The 12,500-nt window shown below is 42.7% G+C and overlaps 1 protein-coding gene across 3 annotated transcripts in view; it reads left to right on the forward strand.

Annotated features, from left to right (window-relative positions):
- The window catches only part of grid1b (glutamate receptor, ionotropic, delta 1b), a 335,801-nt gene that overhangs the window by 298,482 nt on the left and 24,819 nt on the right, over positions 1-12,500 (forward strand). For all 3 annotated transcript variants that reach the window (XM_069717577.1, XM_069717578.1, XM_069717579.1), the window contains one exon: positions 975-1,094. In XM_069717577.1, coding sequence (XP_069573678.1) covers positions 975-1,094 — 120 coding nt within the window. The remainder of the gene's footprint in view (positions 1-974; positions 1,095-12,500) is intronic.

Below are 12,500 nucleotides of genomic sequence, written 5' to 3' on the forward strand. Positions count from 1 at the left end.
GAGCAGTTCATCAAACACTCAGATTCATTTGAAACAGTGGAGCTTCTTTAATTGAAAGCGCCTTTGAAGAAGATCAGACTTTAAAGAACGAGCATAAACACCTCCTGTTGTTGGCGGAGGATGAATGGAAACATGAAACCCTGACGCGCATCTCAACGAGCTCGAGTCTCTAATTGGTGAGCGACGTCTCAGCTCCGACCGACGGCTTCGTTCAGACGTCGGCTTGTTTCAGCTTGTTAGAGGTTGAATCTGCTCCTGTAAACGGTCTCCGAGCTGTAACCTGGACATCAGGAGATCTTCACGTTGGACTCGTTGCTTCGACCGAGCGGTTCGTCGTCAATGAAACATGAAGACTGATCCGTTCGTGTGATGGAAAGTTCAGAGTTTGATGTGAACAGACGGAGGACGTCGACGGGAATATAAACTCGTTTCATTTCAACTTTACCGGCCTGGTATTCTGCTGCGAGGCTTCACTTTCATCCACAAAACACTGACGTCTCTTTCTTCAGCTCCTCGTTTGTCAGTCCAACTTTTACAAACACATGAAGCTCCTCCCACTCAGGAAGAGATCCCGTCTCCCTCCAACAGGAGCACCGGCGCTCTGACTGATCGTGTTTACCGAGTCGTGGTGACTTTTCAGCGATCCGCTCAAACGTTGTGTTCCTGCGGCGACGGCGGCCGCGACCTTTGCGGCTGACAGAAGAACATTTAGCGCGCCGACCTGCAGTCTTTAGTCTCCCTTCACGTCCAACGTGAACTGATGGAAGTCGTGAGGTGACATTTTCCTCCGTGGCCTTTCAGCAGTGCTCAACTCAACGAAGAAAGTTTTATACGGCGTGCCGTCAGAGTGGGAGGAGCCAGGTGGGACCGATCAGTAAATCTACTGATCAATGAGGTCTGAATGTATCAGGAGAAGAGGAAAGTGTTGTGTTAGTGATCGGGGATGTCTCTCCGTGTCTGTCCGTGTCCTCCAGGGAAACATCACCGGTCTGACGGGGACGATGGACTTCAAGGACGGCGGCTCCAACTCCCACGTCCAGTTCGAGATCCTCGGCTCCAGCTTCAGCGAGACCTTCGGCAAGGACATCAAGAGGGTGAGTCCTCGAGCTCCCGCCCGGCCGGTGAACCCTGAAAGGAAACGCTCGGCACGTGTCCGACGGGGAAAGAGTCCAAACTGTGACACTGATCGCTGTTTTTGGATTTGATTTTGTTTTTTTTCTGCATAGAATTGTCTCATTTTGTGATAAAAGAAGCTAAAATGACAAAATATCTGTTTGCTGTTTAACGGTTAGAAGACTCGTAACGGTTGGTGCTAGATTGGATCAGCGGGAGGGACGCTCTGCCTGTGATTCGTTGTTGTTGGTTTTTGTTCGACTTGTCACATTTTTTGTCGTTAGCTCTGTTCCTGAAGTGAAAACTGCCAGCAGCTGAGTCTGACACACACAAACACACAAACACAAACACAAACACACACACACACACACACACACACACACACACACACACACACACACACACACACACACACACACACACACACACACACAAACAAACCTTCTGGAAGAACACACACAGCTTCCTACAGATGTAAACATTTATCTCCATCCACTTCGCCCATTTTGAAGCGTGTGCTCCGTGATGGCCTGTCTGGTGAGACGTCTTCTTTGCTTCGTGTGTTTGCAGCCCGACGCCGCCGCCTCGTTCTGCACGGAGCGGCGCTGCAGGCTGCTATTGTTGTTGTTATTGATGCAGCTGAATGTCATCAGTCATCGTGTCGGCCGTAGTGCAGCAGTGCAGCAGTGCAGCAGTGCGTTCCCCCCCAGCCCGGGCTGTTTGAGACAACCTGACCTCACGAAGGTCCTGACTGCTTCATTAAACTTTTGGAAGCTGTACGCTGCTTTTCCTGCACCTGTACCCTCCTGCGATGGTGTTACATGTGGTTGCTAAGGCAGCTTCAGGTGGTTGTTACGTAGTTGCTATGTTGTTCTACATGGTTGTTACAATGAATTATGTGGTTGCTATGGTGTTACAGGTGGTTGCTACGGTGGTTCACGATGGCTGTTGGGTGAAATATGTATTTGCGGGACTCACAGAGGTGCTACTGTTAGCGATAGCGGTGCTGTAGCAGCTGATTATGACTCCGACGGAGTATGAAGGTACTTTTTTAGTAAACATTAACAGAAAAAGCAACACTGAAGGAATTTTTTAACATCTTTTTTAAGCAATGCTTTGTACTTGATAAATAAATATATATATCGTAATAAATATGAATATAAATATGAAGGTTAACATCTGGGTCAACAGTGCAATGAAATGTGTTGGATGAGAAAAAAAGGTTAACTCAGGTTCTAGTCCCAGAGCTGTAGTTGTGTTAAAAGTAGGATAAAAAAAAATTAAATAAACAAGGACAACTAAATATACGATATGTATGAAAATGAGGATTTTTGTGTAAGAAAATACAAGTAAAATCAGTTGAATCTATCGAGCTGATCGTTGGTCAAAAATGTTTCAATAGAAAACATTTGTTTCTTCACTATTTTGTAGTTTATTAACTTGTCGTCAAGAAAACATATTTAGTCCACAACATGTACTACGTTAACAAAGATGCATATTCAAATAACATGATTTACATTCCAGCCTCTGGAGCTCTTTACATCCCACTCAGTTATTTACAGAATCATGTACTCAGCTGCAGGATGTCTTCGGGTCGGCTGTTCCTGCTACGTGATCGCTGTCTTAAAGAACTGTATTTTAATGACACAGATATTAATGTGTACGTTGCCTTCAGGCTCTCGTCTGAAAGCGTTTGACAGGTTCAGTCTGAGTGTCAGCTTCATCACGTACAGCCGACTTTAAACTGAACAAGAAACAATTAAGATCGTTGTCTGACACGCTTGTTCAAAGTTTTTCATCGGTGAAAAGACAGAAAGGAAACAAAAAAAGACCAATTTACACCTGAACAGGAACACTGAGACGACTCCCGGTTCTTTGTTCCAGACGGCGGCATCAAAAGTTTGCTGCTGACAGTGAGCTGAAATGTAGATTTATATTTGTAGAAACATTCAGCGGACTAAATTCATGAATTTCAGGTTTTGGTTGAGCAACATCTGACTTCATTACAGGTGATTCATGTCTCTGACGCACGTCTTCAGAAAAAAGAAAAATATAAAACTGTCAAGAAATCTGGTCAAAACTAAGCTAGAGTTAATAGAAAGAAGATATTTTGTCACAGAAGTTGTGTAATTTTGGTACAATAGTAATAATAATAATAATAATAATAATAATAATAATAATAATAATAATAGTACAAACCCAAACCTGCTAGTTAATGCTAATCTGAGTGCAGTCACAGCTAGCCGTTGCTGAAGCTAACTTACTGACTGTTTCAAACCCATTTTTATAAGTGAACCATCAATTTTAATGCTCTAACATTTTAGCAACTTTATGTTCCGCTACGTTAATAAAAAATGAATAATTACGGAGAAATGTTACACAGAGTCTCGCTAAAGGCTAAACATGATATCTAATGATAACCTTTCTCTGTATGTGGAATAATTATCCCCGGAAAACATTTTTGAGAGCAAATACATGTATTTCTTGCTCTTGAACGCACAACTTTGATCAGCTGTACTGCACTCATCTTAACGGAGATAAAAACAGTTCCATGTTTAAACAGCAGCAGCATCTCATGAGTGTTTACAGCAGCGTTACAGTCGTCAGGTTTACAGCACCGTGTCGTCCTTCGTTCATTAACGTTCCCGATCATCGGAGAGGATGTTTAACCGTGTTACGTGTACTTTGATTAACAGCGTTCCCGTTTAAGGGCTGCGAACAGTCATCCGCTGCCATTAAAACCACTTTGTGTTTAACGGGATGAACGAAGCTTTAATCGACGCTCAGAAGGGCTTCAAGTCGCCTCCCTGTAAACTCACGTAGGCGCCATCGTCCGTGACATCGCTGCATCACCTCCACCTCACTGGGTTTGCGTGCTGCAGGTGTTCCAGCTGTTAGAAGACTCATGACAGTTGAATAATGTGACTTTTTATTAGCTTCTGTCATCAGAACAACCACAGATTCAATCTGTGTAATTTTCTCTGATGGAACAGAAAATAATGTGCCTTTTATTTACAGCGTCGCACCGTGTGGCAGAGTTATGTTTGAAAGGCTGTTCAACAAAGTGCTGCACTGTTCTGCTCGGTTATGGAGGGCTGAGAGAGGATAGAAAAGATAGAAGATACAGAAGTATGTCAGAAATATACGGCAAAATCAATATCAGACTTTAAGTGGTTTTAAAAATTCTGAGATTTGTGTTGTCTGATTGTTCCTCTGATCCTTGATACGTAACTAATAACTAAGATATGAAAGGAAAGGAAAGGAAAGGAAAGGAAAGGAAAGGAAAGGAAAGGAAAGGAAAGGAAAGGAAAGGAAAGGAAAGGAAAGGAAAGGAAAGGAAAGGAACAAGGGATGCTGGCTTTTTAACTGAGCGTTGATAACAAGCTGGATGGTCCCTCTCCTCTTTAACCTGGAGGATGCAGCGTCCATGATTTCCAAACAGAATCTCAGATTGTGATCCATCAGACCTCAGGACAGTTGTCCACTTCACCTCAGTCCATCTTCAATGATCTCGGTCCAGAGAAGGCGGCGGTGTTTCTGGATCATGTTTCTATCTGGTTTCTTTATTTTCTTCATGTTGTATCAGAAATTAGTTGTAAGAAATTAATAACATATGATGTTCTTTTAATCGGCGATTGGCTACATGGAGCATGTACAAATTATTTCATTTATATTTCTCTTTGTTTTTTACAGGCACGCACAACAATTTAGATGATTTAGCAGCTTGCATGTATTGTGTGTGTGTCTGTGTGCATGGACACGCACACACACGCACACACGCATGCACACACACACACACACACACACACACACACACACACACACACACACACACACACACACACACACACACACACGTGCGCGCTGAAGTAATGAAGATTTAATCACCTGACTTCTCTGAGTTATGAGTCCTCCTGTGTTGCATAATGGGCATTAGGAGAACACACACACACACACACACACACACACACACACACACACACACACACACACACACACACACACACACACACACACACACACACACACACACACACACCACAACACGTTTTGATATCACCCTCCACATGCACACAGCTGTACATGTGCTTTGCTTCGTCAGACCACAGGACAGTTTTCCACTTCACCTGACCAGACGATGGTTTTCAGAAGTGTTCCTGAGCCCATGCAGTGATTTCCACGACAAAATTGTGCCTGTTTTAATGCTTGGGCCCAGAGAAGGTGGCAGTGTTTCTGGATCAGGTTTATATCTGGTTTCTTCTTTGCATGGTAGAATGTTTAACCTGTGTTAGTGGATGCAGTGTTGTTCACAGACGATGGTTTTCAGAAGTGTTCCTGAGTTCATGCAGTGATTTCCACGACAAAATCGTGTGTTTTTTCCGGCAGGTGTCGGTGATGCTGTTGTTCTGTGGTTGATGTTTCATCAGTGAAATAAGAATCTGCTTTGAAAACAAAATGAACTACAAGAAAAAAACCAGCAGGCCATCCTTCCCGTGTTCTGAGCTCAGTAATCGTGTTCCACCTGTTTGTCTGATCTGTCCGATCGGAGGACGATTAACTGAGCTGGGAACTCAAACCGCCAACCTCCCGCTTTATCTCCCATCGACTTATTTCTCCAGGCAGTCTGAATGTGTTTGGACGGAGAGGGAGACGAGCTGATCGCACACAGGAAAGTTTTATGGAGTTTTCTGACGTGCAGGTAGATGTTTGTCTGATATCAGCTGCCGGCTCTCATCCTGCACACACTCAATTAATTTTCCCCCTACAGTGCTCGTGTTATCCAAATCTCCATCTCCATCTCGCTGTGCTGTCCACGCCTCTCTCCTCCCAGGGCCATTTCTCAAAGCAAATTTTCCCCTCAGATGAAACAGCGCTCACCCACCACACACACACACACACACACACACACACACACACACACACACACACACACACACACACACACACACACACACACACACACACACACACACACACACACACACACACACACACACACACACACACACACACACCTCCAGATCCGGCCTGATAGAGATTGAAATGTTATTTCTCTCTTTTCCCCGGTAAGTTGCACGGCGGCTCCGCGGTCCTTCACAGCTCCCCCGTGTGTTATTCCATCTATCCGTCCCCACGTTTCTCATCTCATTGACATTTGATGCGTCTTTCTCTGCAATTTGTTGTCGGTAAAATCGGCCTCCCGCAAAATGTAGGAGGAAAAAAAAAAGTTATTTTTTCCATCCTCTTCGATTGGCGGCTGAACGTGTGTCAGAAGACATTATGCCGTCGGCCGCAATCCTCAGAGGGAGTGGCTGCGAGTCGCTGCTTTTAATCAGACACGGGACGGCCGCTGGGATGAATGCAGCAGACAGATCATCTCTCCAACTTCTAATAGGGCCCCGATTTAGAAACAGTGATTTTCAAGCTAAGGTCTGAGGGCTCTCAGGGGTCCTGCGGGGAGTCAATACCGGGTCAACAGCAAAATGAGGAAAGTTAAGGAGCATTCAATTATGATTAAATTAGACCATTAGCTCGGTTGGTGTCTACACGCTCGGTGTCAAACTCAGCGGTCGACTTTAACGACGTAGGAGTGCTTCAGCTGCATGTAGCAGCTAACTGCTACTTACTTTATAATTCATAATAAGTCATTAATGAATGTCAGATGTCCGGCAGTCTGTTCCTCCTTCAGACTGAGCACCCATCAGAGCTTTATCTGCACACAGCATACGTTTTCATTTCCTTCCAAATATCAGATGTTTCTCTTCTCCAGTTTCAGGTCCGTGATGACATCACACATGTTCGCGTACCAGCGGTCACGTTAACATGTTGATGTTGATCAAGAGACGACGCTGAATACTTCCTCGTGAAGGTCGTTGCGTCCTGCTGCTCCGTGTGCATCACCGTGCTGCGTTCAGGAACTCTCTGAACTTATTGATGTCACCTCGTAGATGGATGAGTTTACATGTTCCTGTCTTCTGTCGGTCATCTCTTTGTTTCTGTCGACTCTTTTATCTCTTCTCTCTCACATAGGAGCTGAACAGGTTTGCAGTTACGTTGTTGAGGATAGAAATTACCTGCCCATTTTTACATAATGGGGACCGCATTGTTACCGGCCCTTCTGAAATGAATCCATTAGTAAATGTTGGAGAACGAAAAGGAGCCTCAGACGGTGCTAATTTCAAATCCCAGAGGTAATTTGGAGTCGTTAACAACAATTTGTGCCTTTGAAAACTCAAAGCTCGCTAATTTCTATGAATAATAAATGGAACGAGATAGATACTTTACTCGCTTTTCTTTTTTTGTTCTTTTTTTTTGTTCCCAAAGCCACAAAGATGGATTCATTTTTGTTCTATTAGGCGTGGGCAGTGATGAATGACCGCTGAGCTCTTGGACATCCCATAAAGGAGACACCAAATTAGGCCGGCTGATAATGGCAGCGCTGAAAATGAAAAAGCAGCGCGACATAACATAGATGGGATGTTTGGGTTTCAGCAGGAGGCTGCACATAAAACCATCCCTTCAGTCAGTTTGTTTCTGTTATCCATCATTTATGTTTCTCAAAGAAACACCGTTTATATGGTTCTTTACTGAATAAAGTTGAGGAAAAGTTAAACCCTCAGGGGAAGGACAGGTTTTACTGTTTATTTGTTTATTTATATCTGACACACGATACAACACATTTATAATAATAAGAAAAACTGAAACAAAGGGCAGAAATTCGGCAGCATTCAGAGGATTAAATGATGCTTTGTGTTATAGTTTGAATAATGTTTAGATGAACGCGTTCACGATCTGAACACCCAGACATCTGATTGGTCAAACTCAACACATGACACACTGCTAAAATCATAAAAACACCAGTCCATGAATATCTTAGTTCATCAGATATCTTTGTTCATCAGATATCTTTGTTCATCAGATATCTTTGTTCATCAGATATCTTAGTTCATCAGATATCTTTGTTCATCAGATATCTTTGTTCATCAGATATCTTAGTTCATCAGTTATCTTTGTTCATCAGATATCTTTGATCATCAGATATCTTTGTTCATCAGATATCTTTGTTTCATCAGATATCTTTGTTCATCAGATATCTTTGTTTATCAGATATCTTTGTTCATCAGATATCTTTGTTCATCAGATATCTTTGTTCATCAGATATCTTTGTTCATCAGTTATCTTTGTTCATCAGTTATCTTTGTTCATCAGATATCTTTGTTCATCAGATATCTTTGTTTATCAGATATCTTTGTTCAGATATCTTTGTTCATCAGATATCTTTGTTCATCAGATATCTTTGTTCCAACCAGATTGAACCAGCTGATCAGTTTAGTGTTTCTATGTTCTGTATTTATTCAGTTGGAGACTAGAAATCCTCTCTGTTGCTAGGTGGTTGCTAAGGGTCGGACTACTTCCTGGAGTAGTAAACATTACATACGTACATACGAGTCTACTGATGCTGGTTCTTAGTCATACCCCGTGTGTTGGAAAGGGAGGTCGTTATAACAAAAAGTTTTATATTTTGAGAGCGAATTGCACCACAATATGAATATATTTAGATTACATATTTTATTTACTTGGTAACTTGTTGTATAATCACAATATTACTATATAAAAAAATAAATATAAAACATAATGATAATTTAATCTGATGAATTTAACATTGAAAAGTAATTAGATTAAAGCTGCCCAGACTTGTTTTTTGCTTTTTTATGCATTTTTGAAAAATGTAACTTCCACCGCCGTTATGTGCTCGTCAAGGTCTCTAAAAAAAGCATCCCGTGAAGTAAAATGATGAAATCCTCGTCGGTGTGAAGTTTAGTGATCCAGTGAAGGTTGAACACGAAGCTCTGCGCTAATTACCCGACGCCCACAGATCCTTCTGTCTCTCAGACCAACAAAAAAAAAGGTAGAAATCAAAAGCTGTTCGGCGCACACGTACACATATGTACACTAATTGCCATTCATATCGGCGTGTTTTTCTTTGAAAAGGCCCCGGAGAGCGAAGCTTTGAGTAGATTAGAAACATCAAAGAGGTTTCATAACTGTGCATCAGAGAATATCCTGAAAAGAGAGTAAAACAGCAGCGTGGAAAGTTGATGTCCTGCTCATTGTGTGTGTGTGTGTGTGTGTGTGTGTGTGTGTGTGTGTGTGTGTGTGTGTGTGTGTGTGTGTGTGTGTGTGTGTGTGTGTGTGTGTGTGTGTGTGTGTGTGTGTGTGTGTGTGTGTGTGTGTGTGTGTGTGTGTTAAAATGTGACCTTACTGTGTTTATGTGTCTGTCCTTGGAGGAAATTTGTGTTTACCTCAGCAGAATCACTTCATAGGGGCTTTGCTGTTATATATCGTGTGTGTGTGAGTGTGTGTGTGTGTGTGTGTGTGTGTGTGTGTGTGTGTGTGTGTGTGTGTGTGTGTGTGTGTGTGTGTGTGTGTGTGTGTGTGTGTGTGTGTGTGTGCGTGCGCAGTGTTCATAATTATAGCATTTAAGGATTAATATCTATTGCAAGATATTTCAAGTCATTTGGCACTTTGAAATCTATTTATTCTTTAGCAGCTTCAGTTAATCCTAACTCCTGTAAAGTGTTAACAGATTAACTTTCTTTTTTTTAACTGCTGTAAACAAGTTACTCAGTTATACAGAGGAACCCAACAATTCAACAATTCCCACTTGTTCTAGGAGGGAAAAACTTCCTTTTAACAGGAAGAAAAACCTCCCACAGAAGGAAAGATAAACAAAGGCATGTCCTCGGCCCACTTGTAACCACAGTTAATCAACAGGAAGACGTTACAGTCGCCGCCCACACCGTCTGATTGACAGGTGATGTACTGCACCACCGGCCCAGGTGATGAGCGGCTCGCGGCTGTAATTCACACCCTCCACAAGTCATTTTAAATCAGACATAAAGGATGAAGAGGAGGTGAAGGTGAGAAACGCTGGCATTTCACTCTTCTGTCCGCAGCGGGAGAGTGAGTTAGAGAAATACAGCCGGTCTAGCCTTTCAGATGACAGGAGGTAAAACAAAGACCTGACATTTGAGAGAAAAAGGAAAGAAGCGGGAATAATGCATGAGCGGTGGCACTGAGAGCGAGGTAGAGATTTATCCACCATGTTTTGACCTCCGCAGGGAGGCGAGCCAGCGGACAGGAGGGCTGAAGGAGATCTGACAGCAGTCCTGAAGAGTTTTCAAGGGACACTGATTTAAATGAGCTCACCAGATGGTGGCATTTTGAAACTGAAACTCTTTCTCTAAAACTAAAAAGTCAGAGTAAAAATTTTCAACCAGATTTTGGAAATTATACTTAAATGATTCCAATCTGGAGTCACAGATGTGATTTTATTGGTTTTGTGAGAATATATTTCTACTTTACTCGGTGACAAAATTGAGCTCGACTGGAGTGCCGCCACGTAATAAAGTTCTCTTTTGGAAATGGGTTCACGTCGAGAGTCCTTGAGAATTAGATGAAGAGCAGGAGGCAGAGTGTCCTACATGCCTCCAGAAAGACTGCAGACACTTCAGGTGAGTGAAAAGCAGCCGATCCATCACCTCCCGCTCAGTTTGAGTACGGCAGATTAAACTCGTACGATTTGCCTCATTTCACTGCATTTCAAACACGTCTCTGCAGTCAATAGAAAAGATCTAAACTAACCGGCAAGAGTGTTTTTGTTAACAAGTTGTCAATCATGTCTGTTACTCACCAGGTTCCTGCAGTCTCGCCGCTATTTCTCGGCAACATTTATCTGTTTTTACTGTCAAGGTAACGTCAGAAAGGTTTTCTATTTTACACGTGACGTCATCGTTGGTTTATGAACGTTATGAATCCTCCAGTTCAGATTCTGTCCGTCACCATCTTTGTTAGTTCGGAGCGGCTTGGAGCAGGAAGTGACCATATTTGGACGAGCTGGGGGAGGAGCCAGCGGTGGATCTGACCGATCTGATCGGAAACCTGACGATACTACGTCCCGCCCACCGATAGCTGTAACCTGACTGCACCACAGGCCTGTCAATCAAACAGACACGCCCCCAAAAACAGGTCTTCTTGAATCTTCTTTTCTAATGAATGAGGGATTATTTTCAGATGGACCTCCAGAAAACTAATAAGAAGGAGTGACTTTAGCTAACAACACCGAGAGAACTGATGGACACATTTTATTCACTTTGGATTTGATGAGAGAAGTTGAATGGGAGTCTATGGAGCCGGAGGCTTTTTGGAGCCGACCTCTAGTGGCACTCGCTGGTATTGCAGCTGAAGACACTTCTGGATCAGAACCATTTTACAGACCTGAAGCTACGAACATTTTATATACAGTCTGTGGTTTCAACATCAAGGAACACGTCGTAGGATTTATCAAACTAGGCAGGTAAAACCCCAAAAATGGGAGTTGGACAAACAACTAAAATCAGTTTTTATTAATGTCAACAACGCTTGTAAAGGATGCTGTTATTTAATTGTGACAGATAATACAATTAATGTGCAGTTCTCTTCTCTAATGTAACTTTAAGTTTAAGATTAATGACTGAAACATAAATAAAATTTGGCCCAGTATCAATATTTGAGTCCGTCTTCGACTCCTGTCTGTGCTGTAAAATAATTACAAAGCACAGCAGGTCCGTTGACTCACATATTTATCATTTTTATTTAAAGCATCTGTTTATTAAAGAAGAACAAGGAACACAAATAGGAATGAATTGGATAAAAAGGAGCAGCTGAGCGTCGGCGCTCCGTGCAGATGGTGATGATCCTGGATGGAAACACTGAAACGTCCCTCAGCACATCCTCATGTTGTTGTTGTCTCCTCCTCCTCTCATTACCAGCTCCTCAGAGCAACATGGCTGCCGTAAGTCAACGAAACGAGCTGCAGTTACGATGCCGGGCGTCCCTCCCGGGAGCGAGTGGCATTTTCGGAAAATCTATTTCTGCTATTAATAATCTAATAATTGTCAGGAATAGGCAGTCGTGCAGCTCGGCCTCTTCGGTGCAGAACAGATCGTCTTTATTATTTCTTCAGGGGAAAGTTTAGTTTAGTTCAAGTGCAGTAAAAACTGTCGGACAACGGGAGCTTCAAGCAAAACAAGCAGTCAATGACAAACATGAAGTATTTTATCCCCAACAAATAGAATAGAAAAATAGAAGTGGGCGTGGCTTCGGGTCTGAAAAGTGAAGCCTTAACGTGTAATACCACTGACGACCCCTAGGGGCTCCAATAGACTCCCATTAAAAAAGCATTAAATTCTCTTCTGAAATACAAAGTCAGTAAATGTTTCCAGGCATCATGGTGTCGTTAGATAAATTCCCTCCATCTGACTGTCGGGTTTGATTGACAGACTTTGGTTTACAGGAAGTGATGCGTTCGTCCCCAAACCTGCAGCTCCGTAACGTCCAAAAGAAAA

The sequence above is a fragment of the Brachyistius frenatus genome, unplaced genomic scaffold (assembly GCF_029030835.1).
Source record: "Brachyistius frenatus isolate BFR_SWC_R1_liver_20210118 unplaced genomic scaffold, ASM2903083v1 Contig_177, whole genome shotgun sequence".
Classification (NCBI taxonomy): domain Eukaryota; kingdom Metazoa; phylum Chordata; class Actinopteri; family Embiotocidae; genus Brachyistius; species Brachyistius frenatus.